This window comes from Glycine max, chromosome 12 (genome assembly GCF_000004515.6).
Source record: "Glycine max cultivar Williams 82 chromosome 12, Glycine_max_v4.0, whole genome shotgun sequence".
Taxonomy (NCBI): domain Eukaryota; kingdom Viridiplantae; phylum Streptophyta; class Magnoliopsida; order Fabales; family Fabaceae; genus Glycine; species Glycine max.
Genome location: NC_038248.2, coordinates 6,242,928 through 6,264,080, shown reverse-complemented (window position 1 = coordinate 6,264,080; position 21,153 = coordinate 6,242,928). Strand labels below are relative to the sequence as shown.

Here is a 21,153-nt window from a genome sequence, read left to right as displayed (position 1 = left end):
ATTTTGGAAGAATGGACACCATTAAGACTACACTAAGCCTTAACTACAACGGAGCAATAAAAGAGCATAAAATTTATATGAATTTTAGTACGTACAACAATACACTAAATCTATTCCTACATCAGACAAGTAAAGTGTCTTTCATGACACTTACAACTAACCTAACCTAGCAAGAGTGTAAAAATAGTTGAGTCTAACAAATTGGCTCTATGCATGAAAAAATATATATCAATTAGGTATATATCTTAGTTTGTCTCAATTTCATTAAAATAAATACGATTTGATCAAATTTTTAGGGGTAAGAAGGAGGATGAGTTTTCTCGATATATAAATCATGTTGGCAATTTGAAGATGTAGATACTCTTCAGCGCGCTAGGGACATTTGGGATCGGATTAATTTAGTTTTGAGGATAAAAAAAATTCTATCAAATTCTTATCATTTTTTAATTTATTGATTCTAAATTATAATTTGATTTAGACCGATCTTTTTTTTTTTATTGTAATTAGACCGATTCTTAGTTCTTATTTGTTTAGTTAGATGATGATAAGGAAATCTTATTTTTATATTTTTAAATATATCTCATTTTTAATAAAGAAATCTTGTTTCGGTTAGACCTGATTTGTTTGTTTGAAGGAAAAAAGTTTGTGATTATACAAGAAAAAAAGCAAAGTTGAAACTAGGTATCAAATTTTTCATCCATGCTTGAAATGAAGGTGGATTTGAGAACGTAAAGTATGGGTAGAAAAGGGCTCGGCCCACTCATGTTCACTTACTACCTCCTTACTTAGTCCCGAAAGCCATTACTATTGGCACCCTAAGTTATTATTTAAATCCTTTCCATCAAAGTGAAAACATAAAAAATATATTTTTGGTGTATACTTAAAAATATCTTTGACTAAAACATGTTTCCTTTAATTAAAATTTATATAAAATTATATAAATTTAAGGACAAAATTAGACATCATTTTATAATATGTTCAGTTTTAATTCTCTACTCTGGAATTTAACGTCAATTATTAGTACTGATTTTTTTAATATCAATTTTTATTACACAAATTATCAATATAAAAATCATATTTTAATTATAAAATCATATACAATAATGTAGAATACAACACCAATATTTTAAATTAAATTTAATAAAGGCTATTGGCATCTATTTGTAAAAAAAGTATTTTTAGTACACTATAATAACGATTAAGTATGTATTTAGAGAAACAGTTAAATATAAGGTACTAAAGAAATTTGATTCAGTTGATTTAACAAAAATGTACATTATTGTTTTTTTATCCTTACATTAAAAAAAGTTAAAAATAACGTAAATGCATATTATTTATCATTTGTTTAGGAGGAAAAAAAAGAGGAGAAAGATAAATTATTGTCATGAGATTCATTGAAGAAAATACTTTTCTCTCAAATTGCTATAACATGAGAGGGAAATGATTTTTCTCTTTTTTTTTTTCATTTTTAATTATCAAAAATAAAAAATAAATTGAAGAATATATTTTTTAATAAAAAATACATTATAAAAACAGAGTAATTTTTTAAAGTTAATATAAAAATATATTATTTATTTATTTACACACTCTTTTCCACTCACTCAAAAAAATAAATAAAATTTATTTTATTTCTTATTTCTATCCATTCAAATTCTAAAAAACATATTTTCCATTCTAGTTTTTTTTTTTTTTTATCTTTCTCCTCTTTATTTTACTTCTTATCTAAACAAAATATAAAAGAAGTCTTGCTTGCTTCAAAATTAAATAAAAAGATTAACCATATTGTGTTAAAACCTTTTCCTTTTCTTTTTTTTTAAAAAATAAATCTAACTAACAATAACATATTTTTTTGGAATACGCGTGAATGCGTGTTAGTGTGTTACCCAGAATCGAATAATCGTCTTTGATCAGTTCATGAACCGAATTCTTCAGTAGGATCCAATTTTCATAGATTTTGCTGAAAAGATCAAATTTTGAAGCAATTGTTTTTGTGGGCGACGTTCATTCTTTCCGATCCCTCGAAAAATCAATTTTCGGTTTTGGGATCAATCGGAAATGGAGAAGGTGAAGAACATTCTGAAGCCGAAGCCAAATCCGCAGCAACTATTGAGGGATTGGCAGCGCAGGCTTCGCCAAGGGTGTCGCAACATTGAGCGCCAAATTCGCGGTACTCCTCTCTCTCAAAACCCTAATTAATTCCCCTTTTTTGTGTTTAGTTTTGGTTATGCTTGATTTTGTGTTTATGTGTTTCTGTTAGATATACAGAGAGAAGAAAAAAATGTGCAGAAGGCGATTAGAGAAGCAGCAAAGAGGAATGACATGGGCTCTGCAAAGGTTTGCTTTTTAGCTTTTTTCCTTTTTCTTTTTTGTTTGTGACTTTTAATTTGTTTATTTGCTATTGATTTACTATTGTTAGTGCCAGTGCTATTTTTATTTTTTTTTGGGTAGTGTCATGATTGAGAAATGTGTGTCTAGGTGATCACCATTTAAAATGTGTTAGTTGGAATACTTTAGTTGTGAGCAGAGTTGGTCCTAAAATGTCAGGAAGAAGATTTAATGGTGTCTTCATGTGTATGAAATACGTTTTCATCTCGTTTCTTGCATCTAGGTTTGTAAGATATTATTTGCCTTTTTATGGGACATTTTGCTGTAAGTAGGACTTGTTAGGACTAGTCACAACATTCAGTAAACTAAAAATGAGACTGTTTTTGGTTTGTGCTAGTGTATGACCTTTTAGGCGGTGATTTGTTTTATCTGTTGAGATTTCAAGGTTAAAAGCATAAGGTCAGTATTTTGAGAAACATTTCTTCTTAATGTGATATTGTGCAATTTGTAGGCACTTGCTAAGGAACTTGTGAGATCTAGGAAAACGGTGAACCGTCTTTATGAAAATAAAGCACAAATGAATTCAATATCAATGCACCTTGGAGAGAGTGTTGGTAGGTTTTTCCATGCCTTAAGATAATTTTGCCTTGTAACAAATAAGGACTCTCTAAGTTAGTTACCTGTACTTGATACCAGGTTTTAGATAATTATTCCTTAACCAAAGAACTTTAGTTTTCTTTAGTCCCTCTTACTAACTGAATGATGTGGGTAAGTTTGTCAACATAATTGAATTTGTTGATGATCGATATTTTGGTTGAGGAAAATGAACACTTGGCTATCGGATGCTTCTGTCTTTAGTTTTTTGGTTAAAGAGGATAGAATTACTGGGATGTCAATCTGGTGTGCAACATTTACATATATGTGATATTCTCGCTGTACCTGTTCTGTTTATTACAAATAGTTAAATACAATATTTAGATTAACTAGTTGTCTTAGTTGTGAACTCTTTTGCTAAATTAGTTATCAAGTCAGATTTGTGTTATTAGAATTTCGTTCTTTGAAAATTAATGACTTTGGCTATTTTTGCAGCTATTGCTCGCACGGTGGGGCATCTATCAAAGAGTGCTGAGGTTATGAAGCTTGTCAATAACCTCATAAAGGCTCCTGAAATGGCTGTGACAATGCAAGAGTTCAGCAAAGAAATGACAAAGGTATGCCTGCAATCCTTTTAATGAAGCATAAGAATACCACTTTTTCAATCTTGTCTCCCCTCTCTGTGGTTAGAGAAGATAGTTTCATTGGTAGTTATGAGGAATGCTGTCTCTTTCAGGCAGGAGTTATTGAGGAGATAGTAAATGATGCTGTTGACACAGCACTAGATTCCGAGGACATAGAAGATGAGATAGAAGAAGAAGTCGATAAAGTCTTGACCGCAATAGCTGGTGAGACAGCCGCACAACTTCCTGAAGCTGCGAGGAAAGAAAGGGTGAAGCAACCTGCTCAAAGTGTTGGAGCCGCAGAGGTATGCGTAGTTTGTTCATTTTCCTTATAAACATGGCTCTTTCTTGCCTCACACTTAACACCAATTATGGAATGCATTATTATTTGCAGGAAGAGGCTATAGCTGAGGGTGTTGATGATGAGGAAGAAATGGAAGAAATAAGGGCCCGACTTGCTAAAGTTAGATCGTAAACAAGTTTCTAATCTCGCAGCCTCTAGCTTGTACCTTGGTAATGTTATAAGAGAGAGATGTTGACAGGTTTGTCACCTATTTGTCATATCTATATTGAAAATGACAACTGATAATATAATACTAATGGGAAAGATAATATTGGAATGGGCAGTTTGTATGTAAATTACACGAAGTTCTTGAAAGTGTGTCAAGCTATTGTTTCTCTTTTTAATTTTGTTAATAAGATGATAAGAGCAAAGTAACTCCATCCATGGTTGAGGATTTATTGCATAACATCTGGTTCTATGCGAGCTTTTTCAATCCAGATCTTAATAGATCCACGTGTATAAGATTTCCAGCTGATAAATTAACAAGCAACTTATGAAACATCAAACATGTGCTTTTGAAGAATTCTTTATATTCTTGAGGACTTGGATATGGCCTACAAATGACTTGATTCCTACCGAGGATTTTTGAATTTCTTTTTACAACTGGATTTTTTAATTCTTGAAATTCTTAATCAGCACATTTTTTCACCGTAGTTTTATTTATTTTTTTAATTCAAAGTCTTGCGTAAAAGGGTTGTTGTCAAATACTAGTAGCATACTAATACTAGATCTTAACCCATTCGGTTGTTAGGGGACAGATTTAAATGAATCTAGAGCGTAATTTGAAGTTGACAAAATAATCCTAAAGAAACACAACAATTTAATGTACATGATGAAAAAATAGGAAAAAAGAAACGTAAAAGATAAATCTAGGTTTGTGAATGTGAGTTATTAGTTTTTGTTAATAGAAAAATTTGAATTCACAATCTCTTCCCTTTCCTTTTCTTTTTACCGTCAAATCAATCTTATAATTTCTATTAGCATATCTAACTATTCAAATCAACACACATAGCATGATTACACAGACACACTTATTTGTTCATCCAACTGTATTTCCAATAGTAATGTGATTTTGTTTTTGTCCAAGTGGTAATGTGATTGAATTAGGTGATAACCAACATTATGAGACGCACGTGTGATTGAATTTGGGTAACAACATAATTTCATCTCATTATTTTCCTCTAAAAATATGAACACAATTCTCTAGTACCATGGACTACTTCCTTTTTTTAATTGAAAAATAAAATGTCTACTGTCATTTGCAAGGAAGATCACATGGGCAACTTATAGCATACACATGCATGAAAGTAAAAAGTACCATACACAACGATATTTGAACCATTAGGAAGTGAAAAGAAGGAAAGAAATACCGGTATAAAATGATATAAATAAATTTTCTTAATAAAAATTGAGATGTAATATAGATAAGGATATCTGTGTTTTTTACTTAAAAAGATGATAGTCTTTTCCTTTTCTTTTCAATTTGAAAAGAAATAATTTTTAGTGCGGGACCTAGATTCTTCCTTCCATATTTTAAGCGTACCAAATAATTGAAAGATTATGAAAAGAGATGTTTTCTTTTCTTTTATAATCTTTCCTCTCATTTTCATCTATATGAAATATAGGGTGAATATTTTTCATTATTTATTTAGCACATTTTTTACTTATGTAATATAACACATGATTCTGAGAAAGAACTCGTAAGATAATTCTTGGTATTGTTACTTGTTAATTTAAACAATATTCCTTGTATTTTCATTTTTCCCACTTCCCCCCTTTTGTTGGCATGTTGATTGTGAATCGATAAGTTTATGACATTCTTGGTTCGAAAGTGTCACATTCTTAAAGAGAGACAAGTTTACCTGTTACTCCTTTTCCAAGCAATAGAAAAATGAAACCAGAGAATGAAAGTCGCCATGCAAGTCAGTCTCATAGTTCATATATTTTATAGACAACTAATTCTTGCTTGATTCGAAGTGTAACTAATTCTTTTTTATTCTTGTATAAGAGGTTACATTGCAACGCACATTTGGAATCGACACTACAATTCCTTTCTAGTTGAATTAATTCTTATTAGTAAATTAAAAAGACGTATCTAACAAAATAACAAAAAGAAGAAGAAGCATATAACTACTTAAAAAGAAGGTACGCACAAAAATTATTTTTCTTTAAAGTTTGAGTGCTGGAATTTGTTATATAAGAATTAAACAACATCATTGTAAGATAGTAATTTTGTCATAATATTTTTTTAATTAATTACACAATATATGATGCATAATTGAGTTTTAGTAATTTTTATAGATAATATATCAAAACTATATTAAATTCATTATATATTCAACAACATAAAAGAAACCGCTAAATTCAATTGATTTTATATTACTGAATTCTTGTTATCTCTTTATAGAATAATTTGAATGGATTAAATATATATTTAATTAATTTAAATATTTTAAAATATTTTTTTAATTAAAATATACATTAAAACATTTTTAATTAGTCACCTTCATTTACTCAATGTCAAAAAATTACTTATTGTCTATGCATAAAAACTGTTTCTCTTGACAAATAAATGATTTAAAAGTTGCAAAATATCTAACTAAATTTGTTGGAGGGTTGGATGTTTTTGTATCGAGATCAAACTTAATGCGTATGACCAAATTATAAAGATAATTACCATGTGAACTGAGGATTCTAATTTGTAGGTAATAGTATATAAAAGATTATATGTTTAATGAAGAAAGAATTCATGATAAAAAATCAAATAGTTTAGTAATATATATTTTTGTAAACATGCATAAATATATTAATAAATATTATTATTTTTTCTCAACCCCCAATTGTGTAAATCAACTAACATTTGTTTCAATTTAATTAGTAATCTTAAATTTAAATCTTAGATATATTGTTGCATTAAATATTTAAATGAAAATTTTTATTACACCTAGTAGTAATAATTCTTTGAACGTAAGTTAACAAAACTGTAAAAAATAAAATAAAGTGTCATATATATACATTAATTTTATAGAGTATATATTTTAAATTGAAAATAAGAGAGCAACGTAACTATCCATATCCATATATCTAAACAAAGAGGAGTATCTGATAAAAGAAAAGCAAAGAGGAGTATCTGATGAAAGAAAAGCAAAGAGGAGTATAATTTACCCGAATTTTAAAAATATCTGGAATTTAGTTTTTTCTTCTTATTATATATATCTGAAACTTGAAGTTAATAAAAGAACTAAAATACATACAAAAGAAGAATTAATAACAAAATGCAACAACAGAGATATAGGACTTGAATCAAATAAACTTGAATATAATTTGAGAGTGGATTTGACAATTGATTTGTTAAACTTGATTCATGAATCAAAGAAGATAAATTTAAGTTAAAAATTGAGCTCATTAAATTAATTAATGAGCTAAACTTGAACTATATATAACTCAATTTGATTAGTTTATGAATCTAATTAATCTATCTATTTGGATATTAAATATTTTTATATTATTAAATTCATCTCAAAATTTGCATGAAATAAATAAATAAAACATGTAAATAATTATAAATTTAACACATATACACATATATATTAATTAATATATTTTATATTATTAAATTGATATAATTAATTTCATATTATTTTTTTTCTGAATAAAATAAATAAATAAAAATACGTAAAATATATAATAATTTTAAATCACTTCAAGCTAACGAGTTGAACTGAATTGTTTATGAGGTTAAATCGAGTTGAATTTGAGTTGAAAATAAAGGTCTATCTCAAACTTGAGTCAAACTTCAAGCTGAATCAATCCTTATCGAATCGATTCTAGTTGAATGAATAAAGTCTGATCTAACTCAACTCATTTTCAGTCGTGATCAAAGAATAAGAAAAGAGTTATTATACCACCAAAAAGAGAAAAATAATACTTTTTCTGTCTCATTATAATTGTCGACCTAGGTGATTATATGATTCAAGAAATAAGTAAAAAAATTAATATTATAAAAAATATAAATAAAAATTTTATAAAATTAATCTTATCATCATTAATTTATTTTTAGTTTTTGTTGTCTATATGATTAATATTATAGAAGATATAAGTAAAAAAAATATAATTAATGTTCGTTACAAAAATTAAAATGATAATTATTTTTAAATAATTTTTTTACACAACAATTATTATAGGATGGGGAAGTACAATTAAGGTGGTGGAAGTGTAAAGTGCGGCTTTGGATCGCTGAGTGCTATAAATTCACAGCATTTAGCACTCCTCTTGCCACAAACGCAAAACATGGGCATCATCACCATCCATCTCCAAAGTCTCTTTGTCTCTTGTTTTGCTTGTCTTCGTGTCAGTTTCTTCTTCTTATGCAACTCCTCGTTTCACCCATGGCCGTACCTACACACCACAATCACAAGCAGAAAAGCTCATACGAAGCCTTAACCTATTCCCAAAGGACTCGGTTAACATTATAAAAGGTGACCTTGATAGTTTTGTCCCAGGAAAGATCGTGGAGTCGAAGTTCTCATTTTTTGGTGATTCTGGGAATTCTATTCAAGACCTTCGTCACCATGCTGGCTACTATTCACTTCCTCATTCCAAAGCTGCAAGGTAATTAATTAAATATCATATCCTTCTCGTAGTAATATCACCATTATATTTTCCTCGTGTGATATCATTATGTTGTTAGAAAAAAATATTAAATAACATGATAATATCACTCATGTGAATTAAGGATCTAAAGTTGATTTAATAAAATAAAGGAACTTATTGACAAATATGAGAAATTAAAATTTCTAATATCTAACTTGATGAAAGTTTGTTATAAAAGGCAAAGGGTTCTATGTCTGACCTAAAAGAATTTTTCCTCTAATTATCCATTAAGAATGTGAGAGAAAAATAAAAAAAAGAAAGAGATAAATTGAGACAAAGAAGTTGAAGAATTTATGCCTTTTATGGATCAAGATAAATTCCATTTACTTTCAAACTGTATGAGGGAATCATAGATTCTAAGATTTTTATCATATATAATAGATTCATTGAATATAAATATATGGAATCAATAACTAACCTATGTGACTTTATGTGACTTCTTCATGCCAATGATAAGTTTGGAATGACAAAGTGCTTTGCAACAAAAAAAAAAACTCTTTCTTCGTAATGATTAATTAAGGTCATCAACCACATGTTGCACCCTTTATTTCATTTTCCAAGTAGCTACTAATATTATATGTATTGGTTTACTCACCATGCACGCATGATTTTTTGGGTATTTTCATTCGAAGTGAGATATATTCAAAGCCCGAGTACAGAACTTAGGGAATCATAAATTGTCCTACAAGCATCAAGCAATATGGTTGTCGATACAGTATAATTTAATTTCTTCATATACGTAAATATCATTATATTTTACTAATTGATATTATTTTATAAGGTTTTATTATTGTATTTATCTCTGAATTTATATAATTCTGAGTTTAATTATGCTCACACATCCATTATGGGTTTAAACTAGTTAATTAATTCAAGTTCTTTATTTTCATTTTAATTTATTAATTAATTTGAAATATATCCTTTAATTTTAATTGCTCGCCAATATATATGACCCTGTATTGAATAGCCATTTTTTTCTGTGACATGCAGAATGTTCTACTTTTTCTTTGAATCACGGAAGAGCAAGGATGATCCTGTTGTAATATGGTTGACTGGAGGACCAGGGTGTGGAAGTGAATTAGCTTTGTTTTATGAGAATGGTCCTTTTCATATTTCCAATTAGTTGTCTCTTATATGGAATGATTACGGCTGGGACCAGGTAAAAATCAATTTTCGTATGTTTCCTTCATGGAAAATGTTACACCAAAATTGCTTTCTTATTCTTAATAACAAGTTGCTTTTCTCATTTTGCAGGCATCAAATATTTTATTTGTTGACCAACTTACGGGTACAGGTTTTAGTTACTCTTCTGATGATACTGACATTCGGCATGATGAAGCAGGCGTTAGCAACGACTTATATGACTTCTTGCAGGTCACATTTATAAACTTCCTTCCGATCAATTTCATACCATTTATCCAAATACAAGATAATTAATATTTTTGTTAAGACAATATCTATCTGGATTTATAATAACTTACACACCTTACTTAATTTATTGAAAAATAATTAATATCTTATTTTTTATAATGGCAGGAGTTTTTCAAGGCGCATCCTTAGTTTGTCAAGAATGATTTTTATATTACTGGAGAATCATATGCTGGAAATTAACTATGTTCTGGCGCTTGCCTCCCGGGTTAACCAAGGCAATAAAAGAAAACAAGGAATCCACATAAACCTCAAGGTCTTACACTATTTATATAATGACACATTATGGTTGATTAATTAATCTGTTTTTTTTCTTGCTTTTACTTGTATTGATTCATATGATATAACACAGGGTTTTGCTGTTGGTAACAGGTTAACAAATCCTGCAATTCAATAACCAGCATACCCAGACTTTGCATTAGACAACGGATTAATTAAAAAGGCTGATTACGATGATATCATCAAGTCAATCCCAAACTGTGAAGAAGTCACTAAAACTTGCGGTACAAGTTCTTTTTTTCTTTGTCACTCACCCACATCCCTTTTTACTTGTATATTGTTTCACTTTGTGATGTTGTTTGCATTTGATTTTTCAGAAACTAAAGGTGGACAAAGTTGCGAGACTGCATTAAATGTTTGTGAAGGCATATTCTTTAGTATATTGTCTATAGCTAGAGATATTAATATGAATTATGAAATAACAGTATCTATATCTTCTGTTTTTGCTACTCAGTTCAGTTTGCTTACTGCATTCATTCTCCTGATTGCAGTACTTTGAAGTGGGGATTCCTTCTCTCCTTGAGAATGGAATCACGATGCTTGTGTATGCCGGGGATAAAGATCTCATATGCAATTGGCTTGGTGAACCTACAAATTTATTTATTTAATTGAAACAAAATTACATTTGTGTGAGAAAACTAAGTATATGTTTGATTGAGTTGTTATCTGGTTTACATTTGTTGCATCGTGGATAACTAAGACATAGTATCATTGGATGAAACAATGCTTAAATTCAAATTAGAATATAAATTAAAGTGGTTGTTGTTAGAATGGATTCACAAGTGCACTAATTTGTTCAAGTAGTAATTAAAACGATAAGACCTAGTATCGTGTCCACAGAAAATTTATTATACTTCAATGACACATGTTCAGTTTGTAAACAATTTGATTGCGATGAAATAAAATGAAATAACTTATTTACGTTTTCCAAAGATTGTAGTAATTTTTCTAAACTTAAGAACGAATAATAAGAGCAAACGCAGAATTATAAAATGGAACAAATACCAAGGTGAATGTGATGAGGAGTATATTCTAGTGAACTTTCTCTTGACGAAATTAAAGAAGTTTTTTTCTATTTAACATTATCCTAATGTTCCTTAAACCATTAAATTACTCTAGTTGTAATTCCTCACACGAAAGAGCCTAGTTCTCCTAGTTTTGTTCTTGATTCCTCGACAAACTCATTCTAAGCGAGCCGCATTACGCAAAAGATGCAGTATTTACTAGATTACTTCACGTTATTCCTAGAAATGAAGCTCTCTAGATGCTCTACCAAGTTCTAAGGACTAGAAACATTTTTCAATACTTAAATTCTAACAAAACATATAATTGGGTGATCAAGCCACAAATACAGAAAATTAACCCATATAGAAGTAGAGAACACTAGTAATAATATTAAATAGACAGTTAGAGTTTTTACATCAAAAGTGTTCAATAAAAAAACACTCCAACAATGAGATTATGTGATGCGAAAATGAGAATAATTTTCTTGTAATGTTGTACTAAAGAAAAACTTCCCAACAATGAAAAACTCTCCAACTATTCTCTTGTAATGTTGTACCTGTATTATTCTGCTTCTTATTTTTGCATTTAAGTCACATAAATTTTGGTAATAAAAATCCGATTTCCAATATGTATACACCTTATCTTTTGGCTTCAATGAAATAAGCAAAAATAAGAAATCCATATAAACCTCGAGGTCTTACACTATTTCTAGTATATAATTTATATAATGAATTATTTTTTCTTGCTTTTGCCTGTATTGATTCATATGATATAACACCAGGGTTTTGCTATTGGTAATGGGTTAACAAATCCTGCAATTCAATACCCAGCATACCCAGATTTTGCGTTAGACAACGGAATAATTACAAAGGCTGCGTACGACAATATCAGCAAGTTAATCCCAGGGTGTGAACAAGCCGCAAAAACTTGCGGTACAAGTTCTTTTTCCCTTTATCACTCACACATCCCTTTTTTACTAATGTATATTGTTTCACTGTGTGATGTTGTTTGTGTTTTATTTTATAGAAAATCAAGGTGGACAAAGTTGCGCGACTGCGTTAGTTATTTGTCAAAACATACTTAGTAAGTAATAATGAAAAAAAATGCCTTTTTGTTCCTACTTAAGTGTTGGATAGGATAAAATGGTGAAGTCCAGTTTACTTATTGCATTGTGCTGATCTATGAAGTACGGACACTTCAGCTCTTTGCCGTGTCCGGTGTCCGACACGCGTCCGTGTCAGTGTCCGACACCGACACGACACCCGTATTAAGTTCTATATTTTGAACATTACAGGTGTCCACGTGTCCGTATCCGTGTCGTGTCCGGTGTCCGTGTCTGTGTCCGTGTCGGTGCTTCATAGGTGCTGATACACAAAGTGCAATACTATGACATAAAGAAGTGTGAGGGAGAATTGTGCTATGACTTTAGTAACGTGGAGACGTTGTTAAACCAGCAGAAAGTGAAGAGTGCTTTAGGTGTGAGGGATGACTTGCAGTATGTTTTATGCAGTACAACAATGCACAATGCTCTGCTGCAAGATTGGATGACAAACCTTGAAGTGGGGATTCCTGCTCTTCTTGAGGATGGAATCAAGTTGCTTGTGTATGTAGGGGATCGAAGAAGATCTCATGGAATTGGCTTGGTGAGCCTACTACTTGATTCATTTGGAGATTGGAGCATAATTGTTTTTGAGTTGAAAAAACTATATAGTAATTTCTCGGTCTCTAGTTACAAGATTTTTTCAGAAATTTTTTTTAAGATCATTTTTTTAATTTTTAACTACATTAATTATTATTTTTCTTATATATTTTTCTTTAAATATTTTTTGTTTAAATATTAATAAAAAATAATTAAGTAAATATAAAGATAAAAAAAATTAATAATTTTATAATAATTGATAAATTTGATATAATTAATTATTTTCTTATAGAATATGAATTAATTGAAAGGGTATTAGGGAACGACAAAGTATATGTTAGATTCAATTTTTGATGTGATTTTCGTTTGGCAGGGAATTCAAGGTGGGTTCATGGCATGGAGTGGTCAGGCCAAAAGGCATTTGGAAAATCTCCTACAGCGAAATTTGTGGTTGATGGTGTAGAAGCAGGATCTCTTAATAGCTATGGACCTCTCTCTTTTCCCAAGGTTTGTGTAATTGTGTTCAGGGTTGTACTCTTGAGTGTCATAGTATGAAACTGTTAATTTTACTTTTGGAAACACTGTTAATTTTTGTGCTACAACAGGTGCATGGGGCTGGGGCACTTGGTCCCTACGGATCAACCAAAAGTTGCACTTCAGATGTTGAAAAGCTGGATGGGAGGGAAATTGGATATGCATGTTGTTAATTTTGTAAAATTATTTTTTATTAAATTATAATATTTGGGGATTAATTTTGATATTAAACAAAAAATAATCTTGTATATTAAACTTAAATATAAAAAATTTTAATTAATTTTTTTATTTACTTTTTTAATTATAATTTTATTTTCAATAAGTCTTTTTGATCTATGATCAAGTTCCAATGAAAAATATTTTAGAAATAATTTTATTTTTTATTTGAAATAAATAAAATTAAATAATGTTAATTAATTTTCTTAATTAATGTGAAATTAATTATTTTTATTTATATATGAGTCATAAAAAATACTATTGGAGAATAACTTGACATTAAATTATAAAATATATATTTATTAAGTTGTATGCAGGATATAATTTTCTTATTTTGTATACACTCAGGGATTAAATAAAAAATAAATAACTAAATTATCATAGTAATACACTTTCAAAAATTAAAATGATAATTTATCCAAAAAGTAACAAAGAAACGAACTTGTGACGTTCCACGCAATAAAAAAATCATTGTTAATTTAATCTAGTTGATTGACAATGATGTGTACATGGGAAGTGCCATATATATGTAAAATGTGTCATGTATGCAAACATGTTAAGTTTAATCGAAACAATTTACTGCATGTTTGAATATCAGTTTGAAAGTTACTTAAGAGAGAATATCTGTTATCTGCAGTGAAACGATTTTGCAAACACAACTTTAACAATGTTTGAGAATCGTTAGGAACTCCGTTGTATGTTTTCCAAAGCATATTCTCACTTTCCTTAGCAGCAAACGTAACAGAAAAAAAAATTGTTGCTTTTCCGTTCAAATATAGCCTTAACCATGGGAGGAAATTGATAGACATTTTTTCACTTCTCTATACCATTTTCATAATTTTGTTATTTTTAGGAATTAAATTGACACCGTCTAATTTTTTTAAAATAAATAATATAAAAATACACATTGCTGATCCGAAGTTGAAGTTACACTCCACCTAGGTTTCTGCTGTGTGCTGTTACTGTAGCTGCAAACCATATAGCTCCGATTGAATCACTCTGAGTTCAATCTTCCTGTTTCATGGTTCACTCTCCCATCTCAATCTCATTTTTCGTTATATGCTTTCTGGTCACTTTCACTTCAATTTTTTCTCCATGAAAAGATAAACTATATTATTGTAAATATTTTAAATTGGATAGGAATGACTGAAAATAATGCAATTCAACTTCTATCAATGATTTGAACAGGCTAGGGTTTTGGTTAGGAAAAACACTCTGATACCTAAAAAATTATTCGGAGTTAAATTCTTTGTCATTACCATATTGCGTGAGTGTTATTGTTGCCCCCCTTCAAGCGTGTTCGTTTCTCTACGTAGTTAATAAAGTTTTAATAATTTTTTTTCCCCTGTTTACTTTACCAGTGGTTTAGCTTAGCGCATGACCTTAGGTGGGAGATAAGTCTGCTAGATTCATCTTTCGTATTAAGGAATTTTCTTTGAAGGCTGTGATCTTATGGAGCCTGACAGGTATGTATTCCTTCTTAATCTGTTATGTATTTGTCCTTTCTCTGTTTTTCTGTTGGAAAGAAAATGGATCTTTCCAGGCAACATTAGTATATGTGCATTAGTAGTTTTTATTGTTGTTGTTGGTATTGCAATGCTATTTTGTGTGCAGTAATATATCATTGGCAATTGCTAACACGTGCTAGGGTATTGATTAAGAAACTAAAAGAAGAAAATTTTTTATTGGGATGTACAAAATTGCATTGTCCTTAACTTTTTTTACACTCTCTTATGATTTTCACAATAAATACTTTCTCTTTTTAGTTCTTTAACCAATGTCCTAAGGATACTGGTTAGCAAGACCCGATATCATTAGGTATGAAGTTATAACCTGTTTGCTTTTCTTCAACTTGTCATTCAAGAATAAATTGCAATGTTCATGGAACCATGGATTTCTTTTCAAATGTAATAAGGCTTTAAGAGATGTGTGGTAGCATTTATTGATTGAAAGATTAACTTGGTAGTCCTTTTCTGAATAAAGACTTGAAGCTATCCTGCTATTTGGTTGTTGCTCTTCCACCCCTTTCATTGAATTGAGATGTGCTGCTTTGACTTTCACTTGTTATGAATTGGTGGAAATTATACCCAGTGACCACATAAGATTAGGTATTCCCTGCCTTTTGTCACGCCCCCATCATGTTATTAAGTCGATAATTGGATACAACAATCTCAACAACACAATTAAGAACACATTTTTTTCTGTTTAGAAAAAACATATTGTACATGCAGAACCTACAACAGTTAAGACAATTGAATGATTCCATTTAAGCGTGATTTGTTTCATACTATAAATACTTGTTTCAGTATACTCATGATTGTTTACCAGGTTAAATTCCCCAACCACATTTGAGATGCCATTGGAGGTTATGGGCCATGAGTTACAGTTTTCTCAGGTATTATACTGTTTTTAAAACGTGTTTGGAGGGTGCTTTGAGGAGGGTGTTCTTTTCTGCAATAGGTCAATTGAACTTTAGTTTTGTTATCTTTTTGCACATCCAGAAAACTGTCTCCTTTTAGAAAATTCTAGGTACATAAGCATCACAAAGAATGATGATAGTTCACTGGTGCACCAAGGACATTCAATGTGCATTACAGACTTTAACTTTCTGTTTTATTAGCAAGTATTCCCTAAATATTTGGGAGAAAGAAGAACCAGTCAGATAGAGGGCAATACAATGGCAATAAGCAGTAGAGATGATGAACTGCATTGGAAACTTTTGAAATCATGACTGACCAATGTACCATGTGCCTACAAATTATTATATGTTGACTGAGATCTTTTCTTATTGCTCAGCTTCTAGACATTGACTTGACTATGGTTTATTGAAGATTGATACTTTCTGATATTTCTATGTTTGCTGTTTTTTCTTTCTTACATATGTTTATATCAAATCTCTGACAATTCAATCTTTGTTTTCTATAGGATCCCAATTCCAAGCACTTAGGGACTACAGTATGGGATGCATCACTTGTGTTTGTCAAGTTTCTTGTAAGCTGTGTGCTCCTCACAATCACATGCTCTGGAATGTCCTGTTACTCTTTTCATGAATGCGAAAGTTTATTAGACCCTAAGTGTATTTTTACGTAACTGTAGAATTTAACGGATTTATTCAATTATTCCTTAGATTCTCATTTATTAAAGCATAGATGATGCGTACCTTGTAATTTTGCAGTGTCCATGAAAAACTAGATGTCCAGACAGATAAACCTTGGACTTGAACTTACTCTTGAAACTTTGCATGAACAAAATTTGACATGAATGCATATAAATCACCTTTATTGCCATAGGTCTTTGCTTTCAGAAAGTAATGGGAAAAGAAAACTTAAATGACATGAATGAAAACAAGTCACATTTTCTCTTCGTTAGGGATATGATCTTAAGTTAAGAGATCCTTTTGAAGATGAACTAGGTCATGTAATATTCTAAATTCCCATTATCTTGATTTCTTAGGGTGCATCTTACATTGTTTCAGGAACGGAATTGCAGAAAGGGAAAGTTTTCCCCAGCTAAACTTAAAGGAAAACGTGTAATTGAACTAGGAGCTGGCTGTGGTGTTTCTGGTATTGGTGAGTTATAAAACTATTGTTAAACATTTGTTTATTGAATCAATTTACTTTTCCTATATGCACTTCTTGTTGAAATTGGTCTATCTTTACCCTACTTTCAGTACTTAGGTTGGTGGGTGATGCCTAGTCTGATTTGCAGTTCCATTGCAGGCATGGCTTTGTTGGGGTGTGATGTTATTGTGACAGACCAAAAGGAGGTTTTGCCATTGTTACAGAGAAATGTTGAGCGTAATATTTCAAGGATCACGCAAAAGAATCCTGGTTTGATTTGAAATTTTTTAGCCATCCTCATTGACATTTGTGTTATATATTTTTATTTATTTATTTATTTTAAATTCTTTCTATATTTTTTAATTGTCATTGTACTTATCTTTGGTGATTCTGTCTGGATGTGAATGATAGTAAATAGTATCTTACTTGGAAATCAATTTTTTTTAGAGTCATTTGGTTCGATCAAGGTGGCTGAGCTTCAGTGGGGAGATGAGAGTCACATTAAGGCTGTTGGTCCTCCATTTGACTACATTATTGGCACTGATGTTGTAAGTGTAGAACAGGCCTTTCTGCAAACAATGTGAAGTGAATGCTACTTACAAAAATGTGATTTTAATTGCTGAAATTATCAAAAATTGGTTATTTTAGCCCTTAGTCAATTTAATCCTTTAAATTCAAAAAAATATCATTTTGGTTTTAAAATTACTAAACAACTGTCATTTTAGTACTTATTGTAATTGCAGGGACCAAAATGATCACTATTTGGTAATTTTAATTTTTAAGTACTGAAATGATTTTTTTGTAATTTTGAGGACTAAATTGACTAGTGCCCGTACCTTTCTAGGGACTATTTTGGTATATTACTCACAAATTGATTGTCATTCTACCCTCAGTGGAACATTATGTAACTATTTGTTTTGCTGTATTTCTTTGAAGGTTTATGTAGAGCATCTATTGGAGCCTCTATTACAGACAATACTTGCTTTATCTGGACCAAGGACTACAATTATGGTACCTTGTTCAACTTTTCGATTAAACTATGCACTGATTTCTCATAGCAATAAAGTTGGATTATTCACTTATTTCCTATTTTATTTTGAATTTGTAAATGAAGTTGGGCTATGAGATCCGCTCTACGAGCGTCCATGAGAAGATGCTTCAGAAGTGGAAAAGAAACTTTGATGTCAAGACTGTCGCGAAGTCCAAGGTAAGCTATTCTAATGTGTTGTGGCTATCGCTAATATAAGTCTTGGATTAGCATTTAGCAATATTATTTTCAGTTATGTTAAAAAATAGGTGAGTTTGGTTAACTAGTTGGAATCACGCTGAAGGCCTCACTTTGTGCAGATGGATGAAACATTTCAACATCCAAGTATTCAACTCTTCATTATGGGATTCAAACAATCTGCAGAGTGCACAGAGAACCCAGGTCAGGCAACTGTTGAAAAAGTTGATGTGGAAACTGTTGTGGAGGATAAAAGCAGGGAGGGAAATGTTGTAGTAGAAGGATCTGGTCTCGTTGAAGAAAATGTTGAGGATCACAGTAAGCCAATCTCACAAAATGCAAAGCTTAGTGAGTGGGAAGCCAGAAGGTATGGAGCAATGGCTGCAAGGATTTTAAAAGATGTAAAAATATCCTGATTTTGAGAGTTGTTGGTCTGGGGGATATATTGTCATAGCAAATACATCATGATAGTCATATGCATATGCTTCAAGTATGTTCGGTTCGGTTTAATTTACCGAAACTAGAAATTGTTTTTTGTTACATTCTGAAAAGTAACACCCCCCACAAAAAATACTAAACATGCACTTTCACCTTTACATGACCCACTTTTCTTTATGACTTGCTGGATTCCAATCTCTGTTTAAGTGTAGGTGTATCAATGCTGAAGCATTGACCTTAAGTTTGCCCGAACTAGAAAACATTTGCATGATGCTTGGATGCTGCACCATGTAATATGGTTATTCTTATTATGCATGATACAAGAGATCTTCAGAACATTTGTCAAGGGTTCTGCCTCCTTGAAATAGAGTAACCATCTTCTTTTTGCTTTGGATGACATCTTCGGTGGTCTTAAAATAAACTGAATTTTAAGCAACGTTGATGTCACGTGTTTGTTGTCTTTTACTATTTTTCTTTAGTCGAAGAGAAATATTAGTCACTTGTTTTTTTACGTATTGGTTGACTGGTTGTAACACAATCTTTAAAGAGAGTTATACATAGGTTACACTTTAGTGAGCTTTTAATGAGTGTTAACCTTTTTCATGATCAAAATTTCTTGAGCATGGATTTCAGAACCCCTGGACAGATAAGAGTTAGATGCAACACTGGAACAAAGTTAGAATCATATCATCGGTTACAATAAATCTTTCTGCATCAAATGGCACATCTTAAGTCCATTTGCTTGTGGTAGATTATTTTTTTTGATATTAATATGAAGTATTTACTAGTTTTGTTAATAATTAATCTTTACCAATGAAATAATTTAACATCTTATAATAGAAAACCTGAAAAAAGAATAAAAAGTAGATCATATATGATCTAGAGAGTTAAAATAATATAAATTGTCATCGGTTTACACATTCACAAATCAAATGATCATTTATTGTTGGTATATGTGAAATCCTCCTATGCAAATTTGTTTTACCTATTATTTAATTATTTATTTAGTTTTTATAATTTTTAAATTTATCATTTATAGTCTTTATAATTAATAAGTAAATTTTTTATTGCCTGAAGTTTACATTTTAATACTCAAAAGATTGTTGTTGTTAAAAAATTTTAATTAACGATAGAAATAGATTAAAAAATTCACTTATTAAATTTTAGAGACTAAAAAACTCATGTATTAATTATAAAGATTAAAAGGGATAAATTTAAAAATTATAATGACTAAATGATTAGTTAAACTTTAATAAAATAATGAATCATATTTTTTAATAAATGTTGAACCTATTTATTTTAAAATATATATATATAACACTTTTCAAAAAACAAATTATTCCGAAGACACTTATGCAATAATTAATTTTTCAGTGAAGTTTTCAAAACACCTTGTTTTCAATAAATAGTCAGACTTAGGCAATTTGAATCAATGAAACTGATTCTTCTGACAGAAAATAAGGCCTAAAAAGACAGATAGGTGATCATGAATTGCAGTGCATTTGTCAATAGCTAGTGAAGAGGGTCCTATCATAAATTAACGTGATAGACCGGACAACAGATATATAAGTGGTAACTTATCAATCAAGGCAAAAGGAAGAAGAAGTGCAGGACCATGAAGAAATTGCTGTCATAATAAGTGTCAACAGCACCAAATCATTACCCTTTTGCTTTGACTCTTGCATTTTTTGTTAGCGATGCCTTGTCTTTTTTATACCACTCCATTGGCCACCTAGTTTCAAAATTTTCAAAGTAGGAAACCAATCTCATCAAACAAATGGAAAATTTGTAATCCAATGGTAAATAATAAATGTAGCTAATTTCATTGTTTAATCTGTCACATGTAAGAGAAACAAAATAAAGGTCAACGTTTATAATGAACATGGAAATTAAAACTTGCTAGCTAGCAGTTTTCAATTTGTTATCTACTTGAAGTGACTGATTCAGAATTGGTTACTGTTAATGGAGCGTGCATGCACGTGTGAGTGAGTCTGACCCTTGTCCCTAGAACCTCATCCACGGACTAAGAAAAAACAAAAGTTGTAATGTTGATGAAAATGAGAGAATGTTAATTATAAGGGTAGATTACAAATAATGTGTAATATTAAGTAGTAACAATAAAAAATTAAATTATTGACACTAATAATACAAAATTTAGTTAAGATATTGGGATATCTTTGTCCTCATTCAATCGACAAGGATATCTTTGTCCATGGTATCTCAGTGTAGTTAGGACCTCTTTGACTTTTCTCTGCTATCCTTTTCTTTCTATTTCACTTTCACAAAACCTC

General features: G+C 30.4%; 2 protein-coding genes and 1 pseudogene across 3 annotated transcripts; all 3 read left to right on the top strand.

The window, feature by feature from the left end:
• The first annotated feature begins 1,956 nt into the window (after positions 1-1,956).
• On the top strand, positions 1,957-4,265 carry LOC100780989 (vacuolar protein sorting-associated protein 24 homolog 1-like). The gene is given in 6 exon segments (NM_001254341.2): positions 1,957-2,167; positions 2,258-2,334; positions 2,837-2,939; positions 3,415-3,536; positions 3,656-3,847; positions 3,937-4,265. Coding segments are annotated over 6 exon segments (687 nt in total). The 5' UTR covers positions 1,957-2,055; the 3' UTR covers positions 4,018-4,265.
• A 1,536-nt stretch (positions 4,266-5,801) lies between these two features.
• Positions 5,802-14,622, top strand: LOC100798876 (serine carboxypeptidase-like; annotated as a pseudogene).
• LOC100780448 (protein N-lysine methyltransferase METTL21A) lies at positions 14,354-19,020 on the top strand. Of its 2 annotated transcripts, none has more exons than XM_003539737.5 (10): positions 14,354-14,663; positions 15,001-15,105; positions 15,968-16,034; positions 16,565-16,630; positions 17,115-17,208; positions 17,359-17,469; positions 17,647-17,747; positions 18,136-18,210; positions 18,314-18,406; positions 18,547-19,020. In XM_003539737.5, the coding sequence occupies exons 2-10, from the start codon at positions 15,092-15,094 to the stop codon at positions 18,838-18,840; spliced, it is 915 nt and encodes a 304-aa protein (XP_003539785.1). In that variant the 5' UTR covers positions 14,354-14,663; positions 15,001-15,091; the 3' UTR covers positions 18,841-19,020. The 2 variants fall into 2 exon arrangements, with proteins under 2 accessions (XP_003539785.1, XP_014620076.1); XM_014764590.3 differs by lacking the exon at positions 14,354-14,663 and adding an exon at positions 14,673-14,906.
• The last annotated feature ends 2,133 nt before the right edge of the window (positions 19,021-21,153 follow it).

Bases quoted from the DNA above. Each gene is read 5' to 3' on its own strand.
- LOC100780448 (XM_003539737.5), top strand. The intron at 17,209-17,358 runs GTGAGTTATAAA...GTTCCATTGCAG, and splicing joins CTGTGGTGTTTCTGGTATTG to GCATGGCTTTGTTGGGGTGT. The intron at 18,211-18,313 runs GTACCTTGTTCA...TTGTAAATGAAG, and splicing joins GACCAAGGACTACAATTATG to TTGGGCTATGAGATCCGCTC.